The 26,162-nt window shown below is 39.9% G+C and overlaps 1 protein-coding gene across 11 annotated transcripts in view; it reads right to left on the bottom strand.

Moving 5' to 3' along the window:
• Window positions 1–5,358: 5,358 nt before the first annotated feature.
• The window catches only part of LOC116275963 (little elongation complex subunit 2-like), a 60,222-nt gene continuing 39,418 nt past the window's right edge, over window positions 5,359–26,162 (bottom strand). For 6 of the 11 annotated variants that reach the window (XM_031669245.1, XM_031669244.1, XM_031669241.1 and 3 more), the window contains 4 exons: window positions 23,079–23,163; window positions 18,922–18,972; window positions 15,115–15,373; window positions 9,361–9,489 (listed from right to left, as the gene is read on the bottom strand). In XM_031669245.1, coding sequence (XP_031525105.1) covers window positions 9,361–9,489; window positions 15,115–15,373; window positions 18,922–18,972; window positions 23,079–23,163 — 524 coding nt within the window. Of the gene's footprint in view, window positions 9,490–14,861; window positions 14,981–15,114; window positions 15,374–18,921; window positions 18,973–23,058; window positions 23,164–26,162 lie in introns of those variants that run through there. The other 5 variants (XM_031669240.1, XM_031669243.1, XM_031669247.1 and 2 more) reach the window with 5 other exon arrangements.

The following is a 26,162-nucleotide window of genomic DNA, read 5'->3' as shown; positions in this document are numbered from 1 at the left end:
ATGATTTCAAATTGGTGATTTTTGTAATTCCATCATTCCATTTATTGGTTGGCATTCTATCATAGAACAGAATGTTTCCTTCTTCCCTATTTATTCATTTGTATCAGTATGGGATCATAGATTCTTATTTCACTCAAAGGATTACATTGTTGCTATCATCATTTGATGCTCAAATTTTCCTGAATCTGGGAACTCCTTTAAGCTAGAGTCAATGCATTTCTGATATGGCCCCTCGTTTTTTGAGCACTTTCTTTTATTCCTTTATTTATATATTTATTTATTTGAGGCGGAGTCTCACTCTGTTACCCAGGCTGGAGTGCAGTGGCACGATCTCGGCTCAATACAACTTCCGCCTCCCAGGTTGAAGTGATTCTCATGCCTCAGCCTCCCGAGTAGCTGGGATTACAGGCACGTGCCACCATACCTGCCTAATTTTTGTATTTTTAGTAGAGATGGGGTTTCATCATGTTGGTCAGGCTGGTTTTTTTTTTGTTTTTTTGTTTAAAGGCAGGGTCTCACTCTGTTGCCCAGGCTAGGGTGTAGTGGCATGATCACAGCTCACTGCAGACTTAACCTCTTGGGCTCATGGAATTCTACCTCAGCCTCCCAAGTAACTGGGACCATAGTCACATGCCACCAAACCCAGTGAATACTTACTTTCTGATGCAACATGATGTTCCAGATTCATCTTCCATTGATCCTGACCCAGACTTATAATCAGTAATTTCTTCAAGGAGCCCTGGTTTCTTTTAATGAAGAACGGGATATAGAAACCAAGATCTGGGTGTTACATGTGCCATTGCTACTAGATTGTCAGTGCATCTAGACCCTCTCAGCAGAATAAGGAAATATGGGATGGGCACAATAACTCATGCCTGTAATCCCAGCACTTTGGGAGGCCAAAGCTGGCGGATCACCTGAGATTGGGAGGTCACAACCAGCCTGATCAACACAGAGAAACTCCGTCTCTATTTAAAAAAAAAAAAAAAAAAAAAAAAAAAATTAGCTGGGTGTGGTGGCGCATGCCTATAATCCCAGCTGCTGTGGAGGCTGAGGCAGGAGAATCGCTTGAACCCGGGAGGTAGAAGTTGTCGTGAGCCGCAGATTGCACTATTGCACTCAGGCCTGGGCAACAAGAGTGGAAACCTGTCTCAAAAATAAAGAAAAAGGAAAAGGATATGCATATGTACCCACACAGCTGTAACTGCTTCCATCTCTGTGTATACAATACCATGAATTACCTTGATACTTCCTCTCCAATTCCAACCGAATATCACACATCGTTTATTCTTGCTCCTTCAATATCTCTCTCTCTCTTTTTGGAGATGGATTCTCATTCTGTCTCCCCAGGCTGCAGTGCAATGGCCAAACTCACTGCAACCTCTTCCTCTCAGGTTCAAGTGATTCTACTGCCTCAGACTCCTGAGTAGCTGGGATTACAGGCATGCGCCACCACCATGCCCAGTTAATTTTTGTATTTTTAGTAGAGGCGGGGTTTCACCAGGCTAGCCAGGCTGGTCTCGAACTCCTGACCTCAGGTGATCCACCCACCTCAGCCTCCCCAAAGTGTTTGGGATTACAGGCGGAGCCACTGCCTGGGCAGCCCCCAATATTTCCAAGGAATTTTTGGAGACAGAGTCATTTTGTTTCCCAGGCTGGAGTGCAGTGGCTCAATCTCAGTTCACTGCAACCTCCGCCTCCTGGATACAAGCGATTCTCTTTCCATGCCCCACTAATTTTGTATTTTTAGTAGAGATGGGGTTTCTCCATGTTTTTCAGGCTGGTCTTGAACTCCTGACCTCAGGTGATCCACTCGCCTCGGCCTCCCAAAGTGCTGGGATTACAAGCATGAGCCACCGTGCCTGGCCTCACAATGTATTTCTTTATTTGCTTAACGAACCTGATATGTAACCTAAGTCCAGACCCTTGGCCTTAACAAAGGGGAAGAGGAGTGTCTTAGTCTATTTTGTGCTCCTATAACAGAATACCACAGACAGGGTGATTTATAAAGAACAGAAATTTAATTCTCACAGTTCCAAAGCCCAGGAAGTACAAGATTCAGGCACTTGCATCTAGTATGTGCCTTACTGCGTCCTCACATGGTGGAAGTCAGAACGGCAAGAGCGGATGAATGTTGAATCCTCACGTGACAGTAGATCAGAAGAGGGTGAACCCACCCCCATACATCCTTTTTCATACTGGCCTAATCCATTCATGACCTAGCTGTCTTCCCAAAGCCACACCTCCCAACGCTGTTGCATTAGAGATTAAGTTTCCAACACATGAATTCTGAAAGGGAATACATTAAAACCATAGCAAGGAGAAAATAAAAAAAGGCCAGCTTGGTCTCTGACACGCAAGCCCCACCTTTCCTGGTGTCACAGCACAAAGATAAGCCCTCAACATAACATGCCTATCTATTCCTCTCCCCTAAGTTGCACACCCACATTTTCAGTGTTCTATAGGACATCCCATTAATTGTTCTGCTGACATTTGGTTGAAAACACAATTTGTCTTTTCACCCCATCCCTATTCTAATATTTTCATTTAAGTCAGTGGCAACACTTAGCAAAAACCTCAGTTGTCTTAGAAACATCTTACTGCATAATTCTATACATACAGCTGGGAGCGGTGGCTCACGCCTGTAATCCCAGCACTTTGGGAGGCCGAGGCGGGCGGATCACGATGTCAGGAGATCGAGACCATCCTGGCTAACACAGTAAACCCCGTCTCTACTAAAAATACAAAAAATTAGCCGGTCATAGTGGCGGGTGTCTGTAGTCCCAGCTACTAGGCAGGTTGAGGCAGGAGAATGGCGTGAACCCGGGAGGCGGAGCTTGCAGTGAACCAAGATTGTGCCACTGCACACCAGCCTGGGTGACTGAGCGAGACGTCGTCTCAAAATAATAATAATTCTATACATACATGCTATTTCGTGGGTCATATTGTTGCTTACTGAGCTATCACACCCCTACCTCCAACCTTATCAGCCGGAGAACATGCACACATCAATAATCCAGATGCTCATTAACTTGCGATGGAATTATATCCAGATTAACTCATCGTGAGTTTAGGCTGAGCACAGTGGCACATACTAATAATTGCATCACTTTGGGAGGCTGAGGTGGATCACTTGAGGTCAGGAGTTCAAGACCAGCCTGAGTAACATACCAGGACCTCATCTCAACAAAAATAATAAACAAACAAATAATAAGTTGAAAATACTGTAAGTTGAAAATGCATTTAACATACCTAACCTACCAATAAAAAACAGAATGGCTGTATAGATACTTGAAGTATGCTTTCTATTGAATGCACATTGCTTTGGCATCATTGCAAAGCCTACAAATCATAAGTTGAACCATCATAAGTCAAGACCATCTTCACATATTTACTAAATGTTTGCTGCTTGCCAAGCTTGATTCTAGATACAGGGGAAAATAAGATATGGTTTTTAGGTAAAGTTTTAGCTCATTTATGAGATCTTTTTTGATGCCTACAGATAGAACAACTCCTATCTCTTCATGTAACTGTTACCCATTACAGAAACTAATCACAATATTTACATTTTTGTACCCATTTAGATGTCTGTCTCCTTCTGTGAAACTGTAAACACTGAAAAATGTGTTTTAATTTACCTTTGTATTCCCAACACTTAGCACAATGTCTGTTACCCAGTTGTGACTCAACGTTACAAGTAATCATTCATTTTGAGGATAGGGTGAAATCAGGTATCTGCTGCCTCTTAAATAGCTTTCCAATCTATACCTTTTCAATCCACCTGCTGTATGTACAGTTAACACCTCCTTGCCATTGGTCTTTCTCCTCTCTAAATCATCCTTTATATTGTAGCCTTCCTAAAATTCATCATTTTGCTTAAAAGCCTTTAATGCCTCCTCATTGCTTTCCGAATCAAACCAAACTATCTAGGTTTAACGTTCAATATCTCCTTCTATTGAGCTCCAAACATACCTCCTCAACTTCATCTCCTATTTATCATATTTCACCCCATGCCTTTCACATGACCAACTTTGCTATTTCCTAAATCCAGCCCCTCTCATGATTTTCCCTCATGCTGCAATGCTCCACTTCCTTTTGGTTCACATTTTTAACTTGACTTTCAAAGAGCTTCAACGTCATTTCTACTACGCCTTTCTCTGATTTCTGAGTGTCCCTTTTTCTTACTTCTCTGCACTATTGTGTCAGATGATCATTTTCACTTATATTATAGCTAATTATGCATACCTATCTCCCCAACTAGATTAGGAAATACTCTTAAGGCAGAAACCAATCTTAGGTTTATCTTTAAATCCCAAGAGATTGGTGTAATTTGTTACATCCAATAGATACTCAAAAAATGCACTACCAATTCAACAGAGGACAGGCAAGGTTTTGATAGGTGATAATAAATCCAAGTAGACACAGAATCATGTACAACAGCATGCAGGCAGGGACAAGAATAGCTAATTTATGCAATCTTAAAGCCTGGCTAGAGCAGATGTTGCATTAATGCAGTGCTTGGGACTGGATACTCATGTTATCAATGTGGTTTTGCCCTACTGGTGTATGTCTTAGGATTATGTGTATATACTCTCCAGTGATGTATATTATTTTTTGAGATGGAGTCTTGCTCTGTCGCCCAGGCTGGAGTGCAGTGGTGCGATCTCAGCTCACTGCAAGCTCCACCTCCCAGGTTCACGCCATTCTCCTGCCTCAGCCTCCCGAGTACTTGGGACAACAGGTGCCTGCCACCACACCTGGCTAATTTTTTGTATTTTTAGTAGAGACAGAGTTTCACTGTGTTAGCCAGGATGGTCTTGATCTCCTGATGTCGTGATCCACCCGCCTCAGCCTCCCAAAGTGCTGGGATTACAGGCGTGAGCCACTGCACCCGGCCTCCAGTGCTGTATATTTTTAAATAAGTAAAATCTAGGATAGGGAGAATAGAAAATATTCCTTCTCCCCATCCCCACAAGAAACAGATTTTGAAGAAAATGGAAGAAAGTCAACCCACTAATCACAGAATCTTTATAAGGGTTCTTCACTTTCAAAACAGCAATAAATTTATACTCGGGCTTTCCTCCTATTTTCTTAAAGAATCAACCAGGCTATAGCTCATATATTAAAAGCAAACACATCTGTCAAGGCAAACTCTTGACTGTTTAAATCTGTTTGATGAAGTAATCTAGAGATCCACCCCTCTTAGAAACACAGCTCTGGTTCTTGACTCTTTCAGTAATTTTTTCGTGGCAGGGCAGATCCAAATCCCAGATAAATGCCTTGCAATTGTGTCTGCCATTATATACCTTGATAAGTAGTCTGGACATGAGTGAAGGGGACATGGCAACAGTAGATGGATAAATGAAATGGATCCCCTTTATTTCTACATCTCAACAAGAAACTCAATAAATCCTGATATCAAATACGTTAAGGTTTGATTAAAAACTATATAGCAAAAAACAAAACAAAACAAAAAACTACTATATACCTATAATGCATAGAAAACATCTTAACATCTTTACATGTCCATTACAAACTACAGACACAGTATGCTCTCCCTCCCCTAAACCTGTTCATAGCATATGTGATTAAATATGTTCACAAATTCTTTCCAAACCTCTCCCTTCAAAGGTGGAGCTTAAGCGTGGGCTTAGCAATTTACTAATCCTTCAGATGACTGCAGCCCCAGCCAAGAGCCTGATTGCAACTTCATGAGAGACCTGGACTTTTGACTTACAGAAATGGTGAGATAATGTTTGTTGTTTTAAGCAGCTAAGTTTTGGGATAATTTATTATTCAGCAAATTGGTTATAACCAATATAGCACACAAACCTAGACTCCAAAAGGAGAAATGACTGAAAAAAAATGAACATTTTAAATTAACTTTCTTCCCACTCTAACCACACTATTTTCTCAATGGGTAACACCATCATTTACTCAGTATCTCAAATGAGAAACCCAGAAACCATACTTTACTCTCCCTACCCACCACAAAACTGAGTTGTTTTTTTTTTTTCCCCTGTACATCACTTGAGCCCACTCCTACTCTTGCTGCTTTAATTCTGGGCCATTGCCATTTTTCAATTACTACAACACAGGCTCCCAACATTTCTTCATTTCCCAGCTCCACTGCATTCTCTAGACTAATGCCAACAAGAGCCCTTTTCAAATACACATCTGATCTTGTCAGTTAATTAACCTTCACTACTGGTTCCCACATTGCACAGAACAAAGTTCAAATGTCGTAGTATGGTGTTTCTGTCCCTATCCTGTAGTTTTCTCTCATCTCCCACGTTCATAGCCTACAATCTCTCCAACTTTCACCTTTTCATAGGCTGCTTAGTTTCACTTAGTTTTTTTGTGGAAGACCTTTAATTTTTCCCTTAGAAATCCTATTATCTTTAAAAGACTCAGCTCAAGCTCTATCTCAGAAAACCTTAAATATGAAGATCTGGTTGGATGACTTTCTTAATTTATCAAAGCACTTTTTACATAAATCAATATAATGTCTTCCACTAGAATGTGATCTCCTGAAAAAAAAAAAAAACAAAAAAACAACACTTTGATATCTACACATTCATACATCTAATATCTGCCAAGCAACTTCATGACAGGCACTGTATTAGGTGTTTACTACTTAATGGTGAACAAAACAAATATGCCCTTGTCCTTGCAGAACTTGTAATCTATAAGAAAAGAGAGAAGTCAAAGAAATATGGTGAGACCTGAAAAAACAATGCTGTGAGAGAGTAACTGTGGGGACCTACTTTGGAGTGCATGGCACACAGTTGCACTCAAACACTTACTGAATTAAAGTGTTTTCAAAGAGGTGTGTATAAATTACACCTTCACTGATGAGGTATAAGGGGCCAGGTGGATCGCGTCCTTGCTAGCATTAAGTCTCATTTTTTTTTTTTTTTAAATCTTGCTCATTTTTTGAGATAGGGTCTTGATTTCTCTCCCAGGATGGAGTGCAGTGGTACCATCGTAGCTCACTGCAGCCTCGAACTCCTAGACTCAAGTGATCCTCCCACCTCAGCTTCCCAAGTAGCTGGGATTACATCCTGCTAAACATATTGTCAGTTACTTCTTGCTTATAAATTCTCAGTACTAAAAATCAAGAAAAAGAACATAAAGCAAGATCAAATGTATGTTAAAAAAAAAGGCTTTGCTAAGCATAAGCAAAAAACTAGCTTTATATATGATCAGTGTTATTCAAATATATGGGTAAGATAACACATTTTACAATGTAAAAAGTAATATTTAAAAATTAAAAGGCAAGTCTTTCTGGTATTCAGAAGTCTGAAGCAACCACTGTTCCAGTTTTTTTAAAAGAGCACATTCCATTCTGGTGCACACAAATGTGCATTAAAAATAAATAAAAAAGTAAAAGGGCATTTCAAGGGAATCCCCGCCTCTCCCTTGGCTCACTGCCAAATGATTCACAACCAAAACATTTCTGGGATATATGACTTAAGGAATAAAAAAACCTCAATGTTTTAAAAAAGGGAATGGCAGGATGAGGAAATGATTTATCAAGATACAATTTTACTAATAACTACTTCTTAAATAACTTAAAAGTTTTATAACAAAAAATCAAAATAAAACAAAACTTAGTAGTTGAAGATATTTTCAACTGTTACAATATTTGAGGAGATTTTCCGGTCTAATTTCTCAGAAATTAGGCTGAAAGAATAGCCATTCTTTAACATAAAATAGCTAAAAAATTTCAATGCGAAGCAATTATCTAGGATTATAAAACTTGTATTTTACAAATGACATACATAATTTCTGAAAATTTTTGTGTAAGGGTTCTAAAGATTAAACAAGCCTGTCCTTTTTTTTTTAAATTTTGAGACAGGGTCACACTCTGATACTCAAAGCTGAGTACAGTGGTGCGATCATGACCCACTGTAGCCTCGACTTCCTGGGCTCCAGCAATTCTTCTGCCTCAGCCTTTTGAGTAGCTGGGACTACAGGCACATACCACCACACCCAGCTAACTATTTTATTAGTAGAGATGAGGTCTATGTTGCCCAGGCTGGTCTCGAACTCCTGGGCTCAAGTGATTCTCCTGCGTCAGCCTCGCAAAGTGCTCGGATTACAGGTGTGAACCACTGCGCCTAGCCCTGCCTGTCGTTTCTTAAGTCCAAATTTGCTACAGCAACATCACCTGATTATGCCCTTTTCCAAATTCATCTGTAGGTTTGGAAAACTTAAATCAATCAGTATAGATGAGGATAAAAATAGCTTACGCTGGCCAGGCATGGTGGCTCATGCCTGTAATCCCAGCCCTTTGGGAGGCCGACGTGGGCAGATCACAAGGTCAGGAGTTTGAGACCAGCCTGGCAAATATGGTAAAACCGTCTCTCCTAAAAATACAAAAAAAAAAAAAATTCGCTAAGAGGGATGGCGGGTGCCTGTAGTCCCAGCTACTCAGAATGATGAGGCAGGAGAATCGCTTTAACCTGGGAGGCGGAGGTTGTGGTGAGCTGAGATCATGCCACTGCACTCCAGCCTGGGCAACAGAGCGAGACTCCGTCTCAAACAAAACAAAAAAAAAAAAAAAAAAAAAGGCTTATGCTTTACCACATTACCCTTGTCATTTGGAGCAATGACACTGACTTTTTTTCTGGAAAACATGCCAATCTCTTTGCTTTCAGCAGTGTATTTCAACACTCAGCTTGAATCTAGAGATAGAGGCATTCGTTATCAAACATGTTACACTATCAAATTTTTTTCTTTTTTTTTAAACAAACTGATGGTTGCCAAACAAGAAGATAGCAATCTGACTTTTCAGAGGCAGGGAGTTTTTATTTTTGGCTTCTTTAATGGAATTTCACCAAGTTTTTAAAGGTATTAACTTTATTAACCTGCAACATTCATCATTTTAAAGGAGTATATAAAAACTGTCAAAACGGGTCAGAAACAAGGTTTCCGATGCTCATAATCATCTTCAGCAGTGGCAACATTTAACTTCTTGAGTCAGTCTCAACAGACTGGCAATATAACTAACACAATACATAATGATTAAGTGTTGTTCTTGATAAAAAAGCAAATTATTTTTCTATTTACAATTTTTAGAAAAGGTTTAATGTAAAAATATTTTTCTTCTTTATATATTTCCCTGCCATGATAATGTTAAAACATATCAAGATCTTCCTTAAACTTTAAGGGCGAAAAGCATAACATTCCATTTTAGTTGAAACATTCCTCACATAGCCAACACATTTTTTCAAGGCACTCTAGCTACTACAGGAAAAATGTTCCTCTTACCTACTGATTATTTCCCCTCAAACTTTTCTAAATTAAACATTGCTATAACTTTTTTTTAAAATTTAATTTTCCATAGTACAGTCCTCAAGTTATTTTTCTTTTATGTGGAGCCACTCCTTCAGGTTCAACTTGCTGAGCAGGCAAGCAACTGCTTTTGGTTTCTATGGAAACTGGATTCCTGTGGCTGCGTGTAGGCATTCTTGTTCCACCAACCTAAGAGATGAAGCAGAGAACAGGAATAGCTTAATGTGTTCACAACATACCTATATACAGTCAACCTGTTGTATTTATACATGCATTAACCACCTTGCAAATGAGCTTTATATTTTAATCTCCAGCTACCTGGCTGTTTCTAAACAGGTTTTAATCTGACGGATTTTTAGCAATTAAACTTTCTTTTTTTTTTTTTGAGACGGAGTCTCGCCTTGTCGCCTCTGTGGCTGGAGTGCAGTGGGCTAGATCTCAGCTCACTGCAAGCCCGGGCCCGGGTTTACTTTACTCCTCCTGCCTCCAGCCTCCCGAGTAGCTGGGACTACAGGCTTCACCACCTCGCCTCGGCTAGTTTTGTATTTTTAGTAGAGACGGGTTTCACCCAGGTTAGCCAGGATGGCCTCGATCTCCTGGACCTCGAGACCACTGTCTCGGCCTCCCAAAGTGCTGGGATTACAGGTTTGGAGCCAATCACCGGCCCAAAGCAATTAAACTTTCAACAACCATCAGAGAAGTGGACAGATCTGAGTAGATGGGGAGAAAAGTGAATGGGGAAACTATTCTCTGTGTTAAATTTATTAGAGGTTGAAAATATAAATTAGAAATCAAGGGAATGACAGGCCTTATGAGTGCCGTGTTTGCAATAATTAAACTGAAAGACAAGAAAAAGGAAGAAGTGAGTAATAGGGAGGGAGGGAAAGAAAATACAAGAAGGTCTGAGGTGGTAAACAGGGAGAAGAAATTACACAGACAAACAAGAAAGACAATAAGAAAGGGAAGATAAGGAAAGAAAATGGGAAAGAGATAAAGATTAAGAAAGAGGGAAGTAAAAAAAAAAAAGGAATTAAAGTATAAGGAAGAGAAAAAGACAAGAACCCAAGTAAAAGGGAAATAGTGAAGGGCTGAAAGAGGAGAGCAAGAAAGAAATAAGAAAAGGGGAAGAAAAAACTGGAAGGGGGAATATAGAGGATGGGCAAACGGGAAGAGGGGGTTAGAGTAGGGGAAGAAACTTTGCTGTGGTTCTACCTTCAAGTCTACCCTTCCTTACCCTCACTTTCTAGCTCACACAGTCAAACGAAGAGAGGTGGGTCTATTTTTTTTTTCTTTTGATACAGAGTCTCACTCTGTCGCCCAGGCTGGAGGGCAGTTGGCACAATCTCTGCTCACTACAACCTCCACCACCTGGGTTCAAGTGATTCTCCTGACTCAGGCTCCCGAGCGGCTGGGATTACAGGTGTGTGTCACCACGCCTGGCTAACTTTTGTATTCTTAGTAGAGATGGGGTTTCACCATGTTTAGGCTGGTCTGGAATTCCTGACCTCAAGTGATCCGCCCGCCTCGGCCTCCCAAAGTGCTGGGATTATGGGCATGAGCCACCGCGCCCAGCCAAGGTGGTCTATTCTTAAGACACAATCCCTTGCTATGTAGTCATGTTAAAGATGTGATCTATAAAAAGAGTAATGGAGAAGGCTAATCTCACAGAGAAGGACCAAAGCTGTACAGCCTGAAACTATTTCCACAGAGCCTGCCCATATCTGCCTTTATTTTCCCTAGTCACCTTGTTCTCTTCTATTTCTTCATATCCTGTCCAGTGAATTTCAGGCCTGGGACTGATGGGTGATAGTGTAACTCCAAGCACTCTCTCTTTATAATGCTAGCCCAACAGAAATACTACTGGCATTTGCTCCAAGGGGTTACAGGCTCACTGAGAATGGCTCAGACTCTGGCTTCCCTTATTTAATATCTATTGTTCCTTTAAAAAGCATTTTTTTTGGTTTACATTTACGTGACCAGAAAAGACAAACTGACTAAAGATTTGTCTGTGTGAATCTGATGAACTTTTGTAATATACTGATTAGAAAAGTGCGGTGACTTTTGGATAATCTATACCACTCCTCACTCAGCTGGTATTTCCTATAAAGGTATACTGACCACGCTAATTCTATGTGTTAAAATCTTTGAGAAAAGCAAGCATTTTGAAAACTTCCACTGCAAGACTGTGTGTGTTTGAATGTGTAAAATGAATGTTTATTACAGAAGCTGTAGAAAGAGAAAAAGACTAAGTGTGAAGCTGTTGCAAGAAGACTGGAAGCAGAAGTCAAAAGTAGCCCAGGCAGCAAATGGGACCCTTAAATAGAATGTCTGCTTGATGCAGTAGGAGGCAGAAGCAGGCTCTACTGGCATCTCTCAGGGTTAGTACCAAAGGTACTATCCAAGGATGAGATCTGAGTTCAAGTGGACTTGTGACTATGTGATCACAGTAGAGGCAAAAATGTTTGAATACATTTTTACACCATGAAAATGGGCAGATGATTTCTATTTCATATAGGTCTTACTTCCCTGGTTTCCTGAAAGCTGTGATCTCACCATTGCTGCCAAAACCAGAATCCATATTTGTGCTTAGATTGGTTGGGACTAGAAGGCCCATTCCAATGGCCTGGCTAGGAGGTAGGGAGGAAGATGGGGTAATTCCTCTCAAATATAGGGCTGGATTGTGGGGAGGTGAGTAGATCACCAAAAACTTTCCACTGGCTTTCAAAAATATATCAAACCAAGTATTAGTTATCTAATTGTCCACTGTACCTAATGCTGGGCTCTGCAACAACCTGGGCCTGGATAATCTCGTTAAGTATTTGTTCTTGGACTGAATGCATAAAGCACACTCCGTGATACACATGTAATTGGATTGTTATTATGTAGCCAAATTGTGAACATATGGAATTTCTCCTTTTCCAAATACAGTCACATTTTGGTCAAAATGAATTGCATGTATAACAGTGGTCCCAAAAGATTATAATGGAGCTGAAAAATTTCTATCATCTAGTGATGTCGCAGCTGTTAGAATATAACAGTGCAATGTATTACCTTGTCTATGTTTAGACATGCAAATACCAGTGTATTACAACTGCATACAGTGTTCAGTACAGCAACATGGTGTACAGGTCTGTAGACTACCTAAGAGCAATAGGCTATACCATATGGCCTAGGTGTGTAGTAGGCTACACCCTCTAGGTTTGTGTAAGTAAGCTTATGATATTTACACAAAGACAAAATTGCCTAGTGCTGCATTTCTCAGAATTTATCCCTGTCGTTAACTGATACACGACTATAAATTGTGTTCTTACTGTACTAAAGCACATTTTAGACCACATTTAAAAAAGAATCAAATCATTAAAGTATTTCCGAAGTATAAAGCATTCAACACTATTTTAGTGTCAGTCTATATCAATAAGGACAGTATATTACTCATTTTTTTAGAAATACCTTGCACACACATAATACATTTTTCCTTTCACTTAAAGTTGTTCAATTCCAAGGTATTAAACTGTTCATTTTCACTAAAAAGGAATAAGCCACCCCCACACAGAATTACAGGTTATAGGTGAGAGACTATAATCAGTGTTTCTAAATTAAAAGGAAATCACTCTCCTAGAAAAACAGATCCTTCAAAAACAGTTCTTCAATTATTTTTAAGTTACTTAAGAAAACGTTTCCTTAGGTTATAAAAGTGACTACTTCCAATAAACTGGAAACAGACAACCAAAACTGAAGATAAAATAGCTTAAAATGCTAACAAGTAACTTTCTCCATTCTTTCACTTGTCCCAACTTAACATTTGTACTTTCTTGGCCAAAGCTAAGTAGGAATGTACAAGGAGTTCTCATTTCTAAAAGGATACTCCCAAACAGTAACTTAGGGTGGAGAACTGAAAGACATAAACAAACAACCCTATTTACTTTAAATTATTTAAAAATCCTCACTATTTGCATTCCAGCTGTTTCTCATAAGGATTTGAGGACATTTACCGATTAATTCAGTAAAATATAGACAGTGAAAAAGAAGAATACACAAGTGATAGACGCTCTGGGGCAACCATAATGAGAAGATAACATTCAGACAATAATTCTGACTCAAACACTTTTGGCAGTAAGTAAGGAAAATATACTGGATTTTGTCTCCTGAACACATTCAGAATCATTTGTAGAGAGCAAAACTTTTTTCTTTCCTTTTCTTTTTTTTCTTTTTTGAGACAGAGTCTCACTGTGTCGTCCAGGCTGGAGTGCAGTATAGTGATCTTGGCTCACTGCAACCTCTGCCTCCCGGGTTCAAGCAATTCTCCTGCCTTAGCCTCTCCAGTAGCTGGAATTGATTACAGGTGTGCACCATGACGCCCGGCTAATTTTTGGTAGAGATGGGGTTTCACCATGTTGGCCAGCCTGGTCTCAAACTGCTGACCTCAAATGATCTACCCACCTTGGCCTCCCAAAGTGCTGGGATTATAGGCGTGAGCCACCGCACCCAGCCGAGTGCAAAACTTTTCTAACAACTAAACTCGAACTGGAATTTCCTACACAATATACAGAATGAGTGACATAGCAGAGAATATCTCTAGCTATGGGTTTATAAGTTTCAGATAATGTCATTCAACTGTTACTTCTGGCAAGGATTCTATAAAGAGAGTAATATTAATTGTAATTCAGTAAATACGGAGTTACATAATACTTATCAAAACACAATTTAGTCCTTAATACTTTAGTTGTATTTTTAATTAGACACTCTGTTCACAAACTACTAATACTTCTTTTCCTCATCCTAATTAACAATGTTGGCCAGGCGTGGTGGCTCACACCTGTAATCCCGGCACTTTGGGTGGCTGAGGCAGGCGGATCACAAGGTCAGGAGATCGAGACTATTCTGGCTAACACGGTGAAACCCCGTCTCTACTAAAAATAAGAAAATTAGCTAGGCATGGTGGCGGGCGCCTGTAGTCCCAGCTACTTGGGAGGCTGAGGCAGGAGAAGGGCATGAACCTGGGAGGCAGAGCTTGCAGTGAGCTGAGATCGAGCCACTGCACTCCAGCCTGGAAGTGAGACTCCGTCTCAAAAATAAAATAAAATAAAATAAAAAGTTTAATTACATCATAATTTATTACATGTACTCTTCTGCAAATTGCCTAAAATACTTAATGAAATGAAACTCAGTATATATAAATAAAAATTTAAAAAAACCCCCACAATTTTGCTTTTCATAGGAATATAAGGATTTAACTACTTGGATGCCTTACCCACACACCCACTGTGTAAGCTAAGAGAGTTTTCTTTTTTATTTTTTTTTTGAGATGGAGTCTCACTCTGTCCCCCGAGCTGGAGTGCAGTGGCTGGATCTCAGTTCACTGCAAGCTCCGCCTCCCGGGTTCATGCCATTCTCCTGCCTCAGCCTCCCGAGTAGCTGGGACTATAGGCGCCAGCCACCTCGCCCAGCTAGTTTTTTGTATTTTTTTAGTAGAGACGGGGTTTCACCGTGTTAGACAGGATGGTCTCGATCTCCTGACCTCGTGATCCGCCCGTCTCGGCCTCCCAAAGTGCTGGGATTACAGGCTTGAGCCACTGCGCCCGGCTGAGAGTTTTCTTTAGTTGACTTATAAATCTTGCAAAAATAGAAAGTTCCACTACCATGTAGACTGGACTCACTACGGCATACAACTTTATCCTTCCTGTGGATATAGTTTTTAGAATGGTGCTGTGATTAATATGACAATGAGAACATCAGGTTGAAATATGGTAAAGTCTGTGAAATAGACGAATAATAAACAACCTAATGAACCTTTAACTTCAAAAAAGATCTTACCTTTTGTTGTGTTGTGGTATCCAGTGATTTAGGTGGAAAAGTACAAGGTATTCTTCCATGATGGATATGATATGGTAATAACAGGCTGGGATCTAATGGGACCCAGGGAACTGAGAGACTGGAAGGTACACCAGGAAGGCCGCAATGTGTTTTATACAAATTGTATGCTGTCCTAGTAACTTTTCCATCAGAGGCCTTATAGATCAGGAGTGAAGAATCTTCTGCTGCATGAGATAACAAGTAGGAACCCTCCTGCAAGCTAAATCCACACAATGAAACTCAACCCACTGGCTACTGTGTCAATTTCAACAGCACTTTCTTAATCATAATCTATTAGTAAAACTGAAAATTATGAGAAGATCACACCACCTCTAAAACTTATGATAAGATTTAAGAAATCTTTAAAACTATTTTTATGCTTTTTAAGCAACTAATTTTAATTCTTACTCCAAAGTTCAGAATAGTTGATCATTTTCTTTTTGCTTTTATAGCAATTTGTAAGTTTTCATTTAATGGGAAACAAAGAGTGTGCCTAATTCTCTAATCCACAGATTAGACATTTATAGGTATCTACACTGAAAAGCATTCCTACAGCATTTTCATTCATTTAACACTGCAACTATTTTGTACCTAATAATAGACAGATGACTAGATACAAAAGTGAAGGTGACATGTTTGCTACATTGAGTAGTTTAAAATAAAGTGGAAGAAACAGTCAATGGAACAATCACGATACAACATGAGGTGCTATGAGGATAACAGAGACAACAGCAGCTAGCAGGTATTAAATGTTTATTATGAGCCAACTACTGTATTATAGCTTCACATCTATTTTCTCATTAGATCTTCCACAATAAACCTTCAAGGCATATTTAGGGTGATAAATAAACAAATTAGAGATGCTAAGCAATTTGCCCAAAGTTCTGAGTGTAGGCTTAGATATAAACCCAGGCATTTGAACTCCACAGGCCACACCCTTAATCACGATCCTCTACTGTAGCAATAACCAGCTATGCTGAACATCAAAACCACATTTTTCCTTTCTCCTTAGAAAGCTTTAAATAATTCAGTGTACATCATAAAGAACTAAAGGGATATGAATAAATACATTGTGCTTTCTTGGGATTACACAGTCCTCTGGATCAAAGATGTTAAGGAGAACATCCGTTCTTTACCACAATATTTTATTAAAAAAGAAAGATTTATCATACTTTAGCTATAAAGATTTGCCTATAAACCTATTAAGTTACATTTTCATCAATTTTTAAACTGAAAATAGGTGTTGACAATTGCTCTTATCCTCTGGAAATTTTTTCCCAATAACTTTCATATTTCCATATAAAGAAATGAATAATTATTTGATAGGAATAAATAACATTTCAAAGATTGAGCTTCAATCAATGAAAATCATGTATCTTAACTACCTCCACTAAAAATGAAGAAAGCTTTCGTTTACAGAAGAATGTATTAATATTTAATTCATGGAGAATGAGAGATACTCTAAGAAGGAGTATCTTACAAGTGCCGTACATGTCTAATGTATATGGATGAATATAAACTATGGTAGGTGGAATAATGGCCTCCTAAAAATGTTTACGTTCCAAACCTGGAACCTACGAATATGTTACATGGCCAAAGGGAATTAAGGTAGCACATGGAATTAAGGTTGCTAATCAACTGACTTTAAAATGGTCAAATTTTACTAATCACAATAGCCCTTAAATATGGAAGAAGAAGGCAGAAGAGACTCAGAGGGAGATGTGACTTAACTTGGCTTTGTAACTTTGAAGATGGAGGAAGGGAGCTACAAGCCAAGGGATGCAGATGGCCTCTAGAAGCTACAAAAGGCAAGGAATAGATCCTTCCCAGAGCCTACAGAAAGGAATGTAGCTTTGCCAATGCCCTGATTTTGACTCAGTGAACCCTGTTAGACCTCTGACTTGAGAACTGCAAAATAATAAATTTGTGTTGTTTTATAACATTAATTTTGTGGTAATTTGTTATAGCCACAATATAAAGCTAATACACAAACTAAATAAAATATTGATAATAAAATTTCAAAAAACATCTGGCAAATTTCATGCAAAAGCTTTATATGTAACATGAAGAACAGAATATATAAAACAAAAATCCTGTCACATAATCACAGAATATCAGAACTGAGAAGTACCTAGGAAGTTATTGCACTTGACACCATCATTTTACAAATAAGTAAACTGACATCAGGTTGGATAACAGAATTCTTCAGAACTAGAACTTTGAGATTTTGACTGTAAGTTCAGATTCAAGTTGTTTTCTTTTTTTTTTTTTTTTTTTTTGAGGGAGGAGCCCTCCCCTTCCCCCCCGGCTGGGGTTGCAGTGGCCGGAGCTCCGCTCACTGCAAGCTCCACCTCCCGGGTTCACGCCATTCTCCTGCCTCAGCCTCCCGAGTAGCTGGGACTACAGGCGCCCGCCATCTCGCCCGGCTAGTTTTTTGTATTTTTTAGTAGAGACGGGGTTTCACCGTGTTCGCCAGGATGGTCTTGATCTCCTGACCTCGTGATCCACCCGTCTCGGCCTCCCAAAGTGCTGGGATTACAGGCTTGAGCCACCGCGCCCAGCCTCAAGTTGTTTTCAAGTTTAACCTTTGGTAAGGGCATAAGAGAAGGAATGCAAACATTCATATAACAAAATAGTTTGATGTATCACCGGGGAAAAATCCATATTCTAAGACTTGCCATGGATCTAAATGACTGTTCATTTAGCTCTATGTTCTTTCTTTCTTTCTTTCTTTTTTTTTTTTTGAGAGGGAGTCTCACTCTGTCGCCCAGGCTGGAGTGCAGTGGCACATCTCAGCTCTGCAATCCTGCCTCCCGGGTTCAAGTGATTCTCCTGCCTCAGCCTCCTGAGTAGCTGGGATTACAGGTGCACACCACAACACCCAGCTAATTTTTTTTGTATTTTTAGTAGAGACGGGGTTTCACCATGTTGGCCAGGATAGTCTCGATCTTCTGACCTCGTGATCCACCTGCCTCAGCCTCCCAAAGTGCTGGGATTACAGGTGTGAGCCACTGTGCTCGGCCTCTATGATCTTTTTTTAGTCTTGAAAGTGAAAATAATATAGCCATGGTGGGCTGAATAATGGTCCCCCACCATGATATCCATATGCTAATCACCAGAACCTGTGACTGTATTACATTTAATGGTTTTGCAGGTGTGATTAAGGATTTTGAGATGAGGGGATTATCCCAAATTATGTGAGAAGGCCCAAAGTAATCACTAGGAACCTTATAAAAGGGAGGCAGAGGAAGATATTACCACAAAAGGGGAGAAGGCAATGTGATGTGGACACAGAGATCCAAGTGACATGCCCTGATGATGGAGGAAAGAGCCACAAGTCAAGGAATACAGGTGGTCACTAGAAACTGAAAAAGGTAAAGAAATGATTCTTTCCTCAGTCTTCAGAAAGGACCAGCCCTGTTGACTTTTACCCGGTGAAACTGATTTTGGATTTCTGACCTCCAGAACTAAAAAGAGAATAAATTTGTTTTGTTTTAAGCCACCAAGTTAGTGGCAATGTGTTACAGCTGCAATAGAAAAACAACACAATAATAGACTTACAGGAAAATGTAATTGCAAGCTCATTAAAGCCAGATACTATCATATTATCTTATATTTTTACAATATAAATTTTTACATTTGACATAATAATTTTTGCATTTCTAGGTTATTTAGTCTCTATTCCTAACAGCACATTTTCAAAGTTTCTAAGAATTTTCATCTAAGAAAATCAGACATATCAAAGCAAAATGCCTAAAAAATACTTACCTACTTAATTTCTTTAGAATGTGTTGGAGGATGTTAAATAAATTGGAAATCCTAAGAAACAAAAGAAATTCATGTAAAATGAAACTGCAAAAAACTTACTTTTAGCAATTATAGCTCCTCAGGCAGAGAAATGCCCTCAATAACAACAACAAAAACAGTGGATGAGATAATGTAAAACAAAACATATTGAAACTTATTTCTATTAGGATTAAATTATGATATTTACTTAATTTTTGCCATTTCCTCTTTTTTTTTTTTTTTTTTTTTGAGACAGAGTCCTGCTGTGTAGACTAGGCTGGAGTGAGTGCAGTGACATCATCTCTGCTCACTGCAACCTCCACCTCCCAGAATCAAGTGATTCTCTTGCCTCAGCCTCTCAAATAGCTGGGACTACAGGCATGCATCACCACGCCCAGCTAATTTTTTGTATTTTTAGTAGAGATGGGGTTTCACCATGTTGGCCAGGCTGGTCTTGAATTCCTGACCTCAGGTCATCCACCTGCCTTGGCCTCCCAAAGTGCTGGGATTACAGGCATGAGCCACGGCGTCCGGCCAATTTTTGTCATTTCATGATTTCCTTTCATTATCATAATGTATTCGGCTTTTTGTGAGTCAGAGCAGTTGTAAAGAGATCACTATTTTATGTTCAAATTATATACTTAAAAAAAAAAAAAAAGCGGCCGGGCACGGTGGCTCAAGCCTGTAATCCCAGCACTTTGGGAGGCCGAGGTGGGCGGATTATGAGGTCAGGAGATCGAGACCATCCTGGCTCACATGGTGAAACCCTGTCTCTACTAAAAATACAAAAAATTAGCCGGGCGTGGTGGCGGTTGCCTGTAGTCCCAGCTACTCGGGAGGCTGAGACAGGAGAATGGCGTGAACCCGGGAGGGACAGCTTGCAGTGAGCCGAGATCGCGCCACTGTACTCCAGTCTGGGCAACAGAGCAAGACTCCACCTCAAAAAAAAACAAAAAAAAAAAAGATAAGAGGTCTTTAGTAAAGCTAATATGCCTAAGAGTTTGTCTTTCAGAGATGGTGGTGAATTAGCTTCCAAAAAAATTGACAGGTATGTTAAACCTGTGATGACAGAGAAGCCACTCACTCGTGATAGGATAGCTAAAGGGAAATACAGGTTTTTTTTTTTGAGACAGTCTCGCTCTGTAGCCCAGGCTGGAGTGCAGTGGCGCGATCTTGGCTCACTACAAGTTCTGCCTCCCGGGTTCACACCCTTCTCCTGCCTCAGCCTCCCGAGTAGCTGGGACTATAGGCGCCTGCCACCACGCCCGGCTAATTTTTTGTATTTTTAGTGGAGATGGGGTTTCACCATGTTAGACAGGCTGGCCTTGATTTCCTAACGTTATCCACCCACCTCGGCCTCCCAAAGTGCTGGGATTACAGGCCTGAGCCACCGCGCCTGGCCAAATACAGGTATTATTTTAAGAATTTCTTCAGTAGTTCTTCTAGACCTGAAGTCCGTCCATCGGTCCTTTCTTTCTTTTCTTTTTCTTTTTTTCTTTTCTTCTCTCTCTCTCTCCCTCCCTATTTTTATTTTTTTGAGACGGAGTCTCATTCTTTTTGCCCAGGTTGGAGTGCAGTGGCACGATCTCGGCTCACTGCAACCTCCGCCTCCTGGGTTCAAGCCATTCTCCTGCCTCAGCCACCCAAGTAGCTGGAATTGCAGGTGTCCACCACCACGCCTGGCTAATTTTTGTATTTTTAGTAGAGATGGGGTTTCACCATGTTGTCCAGGCTGGTCTCGAACTCCTGACCTCAAGTGATCTGCCTGACACAGCCTCCCGAAGTGCAGGGATTACAGGCATGAGCCACTGTGCCCGACCTCCTCCTTTCTTTTTTTGAAAAATGTTTTTCTTTGGGAAAAGCAAGGCAGGTACAGACTAGGGTATGGAAAAGCTTTTCTATTCACATATATAAAAAAGAGTTACTGTTCAAGAGAAGCAGTCCTTGTAATAGAAGCAGACATACTGAAGCAGGCAGAGAGTTCAAATTTGGATCTGGGACCCTTAAAAAACTATGTCAAGCCTGTGAAGGCTGGAACTATGCAGCTAGTAGAAGTCAGAACCATTTCTTCTCTTAAGTAGGAATCAAACATATTAACTGCCAAGGCTGCAACTAGCTTAGCCGTGTGCTCTAGGGAACACCACTCTAATATTTCCTCATATAAAAAATGGAGATAATACTACCACCAGCCTTTCCTAGGAATTTGTGAGATGAAAATGAGATAATATTCGTAAGTTATTTTCCTTTGCATTTAGACATTTACAGTTCTGAGCACGATAAATTCATTTCAGTCTCGTGTATAGTAATGCTTAGTAGAAGGGCAAACTTTGAGATGTTAGACTGTCAGAGTTTTTCACTGTACTATCCTTTCCCTTTCCTGTAATGGAGTAAAATGTTTGCTTCCCATGCACAGTCGCCACTTTGGCTGTAGCCTCCCTTGTCTTAAGTAGAAGGGCTGGTGCTGCTGGCATTATATTTAATTTGGAGATGGAGATAATATAAACGGATCACAAATTGGGTCTGGGCTCCATCAATGGATGAATGAATAAAGAAAATGTGATTACAGACACACACACACACACACAGAGGTATATTCAGCCATAAAAGAAATGAAATTCTGGCCGGGTGCAGTGGCTCAAGCCTGTAATCCCAGCACTTTGGGAGGTCGAGACGGGCGGATCACAGGTCAGGAGATCGAGACCATCCTGGCTAACGCGGTGAAACCCCGTCTCTACTAAAAAAATACAAAAAACTAGCCGGGCGAGGTGGCGGGCTCCTGTAGTCCCAGCCACTCGGGAGGCTGAGGCAGGAGAATGGCGTGAACCCCGGAGGCGGAGCTTGCAATGAGCTGAGATCCGGCCACTGCACTCCAGCCTGCACGACAGAGCGAGACTCCGTCTCAAAAAAAAAAAAAGAGAAAAAAAAGAAATGAAATTCTGGTATTTGCATCATGGATAGAACTGGAAGTCGTTACATAAACCAGGCACAGAAAGACAAATACTGCATGCTGTCAATCATATGTGGAAGCTAAAAAAAGTGGATCTCATGGAGATACAGAATAGCAGTTACAAGAGGCTGAGAAGGAAATGGATGGGAGAAATGAGAAGTTGGTTAAGGGGTTAGACAGGAGGAGTAACTTCTAGTATTCAATACCATAGTAGGGAAATTACAATTCATAATAATTTAGTGTATATATCAAAATAGCTAGAAGGGAAGAATTGTAATGTTACTAACACAAAGATAAATGTTTGAGGTGAAGGATATTCCAATTATCTTGATTTGGTCATTACACATTGTATATAGGTATTAAAATATCACATGTAAGGCTGGGTATGGTGGCTCACACCTGTAATCTCAGGACTTTGGGAGGCCGAGGTGGGCAGATCACCTAAGATCGGGAGTTCGAGACCAGCCTGACCAACATGGAGAAACCCTATCTCTATTAAAAATACAAAATTAGCTGGGCATGGTGGTGCATGCCTATAATCCCAGCTACTCGGGAGGCTGAGGCAGTAGAATTGCTTGAACCCGGGAGGTGGAGGTTGCAGTGAGCCAAGATTGCACCATTGCATTCCAGCCTGGGGAAAAAGAGTGAAACTCCATCTAAAAAAAAAAAAAAAAATCACATGTACCCCAAAATATATATAACCATCATCTATCAATAAACAAAAACAAAACAAAACATACTGCTGCTCAGGCATGGTGATTCATGCCTGTAATCCCAGCATTTTGGGAGCCTGAGGCAGGCAGATTGCTTGAGTTCAGGAGTTTGAAAACAGCCTAGGCAACATGGTGAAACCCTGTCTCTACGAAAAATACAAAAATGAGGTGGGCATGCTGGTGCATGCCTAGTCCCTACTCGGGAGGCTGAGGTGGGAGGATCCCTTGAACCAGGGAGGCTGAGGCTGCAGTGAGCCGAGATCACACCACTGCACCCCAGCCTGGGTGACAGAAAGAGACTCTGTCTCAAAAACACAAAGAACAAAAACAAGACAAAACAAAACTGGGTGCAATGAGACCTCTATACATAAAAGGATTAAAAGTCTTGAAAATACTTTAAGCTTAAACAATATTTAAAGAAAAATTAATGATCACATTAACAAGTTTTTCAATTCTCACCACAAAGTTAACTTTCTTACTTGAGTGCTGAAAGCTTTTCTTTTAATTCTTCTGAAGTAATTTCTTCCAGCAGAAAAAGTTTTGAAGTAAATGCATCAATATGTCCTAAAATAAAATATCAAACTTAAAAAGAACAAGCAATTGCACTATTTAGAAAACAAAAAACCAAGTTATCCTGTCTCCTTAAAGATGCTTTTATAAATTTTAATAACTGTAAATAAATTTTATATTTAGTAGAAATACACATTTTATTAAGTCTTAAGTACAGCTATATTTTAAAATGACATAATTCAGATTATAAAACATTTATATTCATTCTAAAATATTTGCTGAATATATAAAAGTTTACACATGTCCAAACATACAAAATCATTTGAAAGCCTACAATTTATGAACAACAACTATTAAAATACTGGTGTTTCTAATTCCTATTAAAGTTACATTTGTATGGCGTTTGTGAGGAGAAATAAGTACATATTATGAAAACAAGCAGATAAAATCAAATGTACAGGGGCTTTCTAAGACACACTTGGTTCTGAAGGTAAAAATTAGATTATGAAAATCTGGCTTCATATTTTTTAATTAGGCTGAGACAGTGGCTCATACCTGTAATCCCAGCACTTTGGGAGGCTGAGGCAGGCAGATCACCTGAGGTCAGGAGTTCGAGACCAGCCTGGCCAACATAGTGAAACCTCACCTCTACTAAAAATATTAAAAAATTAGCCAGGCATGGTGGTGGGCGCCTGTAATCCCAGCTACTTGGGAGGCTGACACAGGACAATTGTTTGAACCCAGGAGACGGAGGTTGCAGTGAGCCGATACAGTGCCACTGCACTCCAGCCTGGGCGACAGAGTAAGACTCTGTCTCAAAAAAAAAAAAAAAATTTATTAAAGCACACTGTAAGATTTCCTACAGTTAAAAAAAAAAAAAAAAATCAAAGCAGTCAGTTCCAAGTCTTACTTTTTGAGACAAAGTTTCGCTCTTGTTGCCTAGGCTGGAGTGCAGAGGCATGATCTTGGCTCACTGCAACCTCCGCCTCCTGGGTTCAAGCGATTCTCCTGCCTCAGCCTGCCATGTAGACGGGATTACAGGTGCCCACCACCAGGCCCGGCTAACTTTTTGTATCTTTAGTAGATACTGGGTTTCATCACATTGGTGAGGCTGGTCTTGAACTCCTGACGTCAGGTGATCCACCTGCTTCAGCCTCCCAAAGTGCTGGGATTACAGGCATGAGTCACTGAGCCTGGCCAAAGTCTTATTCATTTATTTATTTATTTTAGACAGAGTCTTGCTCTGTCTCCTGGGCTGGAGTGCAATAGCGAGATCCTGGCTCACTGTAACGTCTGCCTCTGAGGTTCAAGCTATTCTTGTGCCTTAGCCTCCTGAGTAGCTAGGACTACAGTTGTGTGCCACCACTCCCAGCTATCTTTTTTTTTTTTTTTGTATTTTTGGTAGAGGTGGGGTTCCATCATGTTGGCCAGGCTGGTCTCGAACTCCTGGCCTCAAGCAATCCACCTGCCTTGGACTCCCTAAGTGCTAAGATTACAGGTGTGGGCAACAGCACCCGGCCCCGACTCTTACTTTTTTTTACAAACACAATGTGAATCTAGAATTCCAAAAAACAAAACAGCAAATTCTCAATATGATGCTTTTGTTTTAAAAAGTAATGCATATGTTCTAAAACAAAACAGGTTGAGAGCTGATACTAAGGTCCTGAAATATACCAAAGAAGAGTGACATAAAAGATAGTTCCGGGTTAAATGTTATATGATCAAGGCAACACAAAAATCGTAGGTACTGTACCATAGTTAAAAACATCAACTGGCATGATGAGAATTTAACACGTATCAATGTTGAAAACAAATTGTTTTTATCTTTTTAACTCCTAATATTTAGGTCTCAAAACAAATTACCTGGAAAGCTGATGTCAATCACTGGGACAATTAAAAATGCACATAATTTAATGTTTCATTTTCTTACCAAGCCCCCTTTCATTTGCTTTATGCTCATACACTCATTACACTCATTACACAGTGGCATTTCTAATAACAAAGACACATTGTAATGATTTAATAACCACAGAAAGGAAATATTAAGCATAACTTTTAGATATTTACTAATTATGTCTTTGAGAAGACTAATAGTTCTTACCTTTTGAAAGAAATTCATTTAAAAAAGTATTATAGTATGTGTCAATTATGGTCTGTCAAAAATAACTATACAGATAATACCATACTAAGTGCTCTGAGGATCTACCTCCTCAAGGAGTTCACAACTCTCTCAACATTGGAGCTTTCTAATCTGTTGGCCTCAAATAAGATATATATGTGCTTCAGATACTTATCACCTCAGCCCTTCAGGCAGCTAAGCAATGCTGGGGATGGCAAAAGCTCCCTGGCTATTGCCCTTCAGCTACAAGCAATCTCTCTTATATATCACAGTGTGCTGTACAAATATTTATCTGCATCAAGGTTGGAAAGCACTGATTTAGAGAGGACAAATAAAATCTATGTATAATAAAAATAAAGACTTTATATATAAGCATTCATTCATACATATATGCACATAAACATATACAAGCATACATGCATTCATATGTGTATAGTGATTCCTTGCTTTGCATGCAGTGTGGGGACCATAAAAATGACCATACAGGCTGAAACCCTACAATTTTAACAATCAATGGGGAAAATTACAACTGCTTGGTTACCTTTGAAATTTTTGTCAAAACACTATAAACTATCAATCATAAATATACAGGAAAATGAACAGAACAGTAAAATATTTTAGTACACTTTAATTCAAAACACTAAAGTGTTTTATTTCTTTATGAAACGTTAGTCAAGAGCAGTTTGAACAGTGCTTGTTACCTTCTTGCACAACTTGTTATTAGGAAGAATGCATCTTTTCTTTTTCTTTTTTGAGACAGGGTCTCACTGTGTTGGCCAGGCTGGAGTGCAGTGGTGTGATCTTGGCTCACTGCAACCTCCGCCTCCCAGGCTCATGTGATTCTCCTGTCTCAGTTTCCTGAGTAGCTGGGACTACAGGCACAAGTGACTACTGCCCAGCTAATTTTTTATATTTTTAGTAGAGACAGGGTTTC

The sequence above is a fragment of the Papio anubis genome, chromosome 7, assembly GCF_008728515.1.
Source record: "Papio anubis isolate 15944 chromosome 7, Panubis1.0, whole genome shotgun sequence".
NCBI classification, from domain to species: Eukaryota; Metazoa; Chordata; class Mammalia; order Primates; family Cercopithecidae; genus Papio; species Papio anubis.
This window is presented reverse-complemented; position numbering and strand designations above follow the sequence as displayed.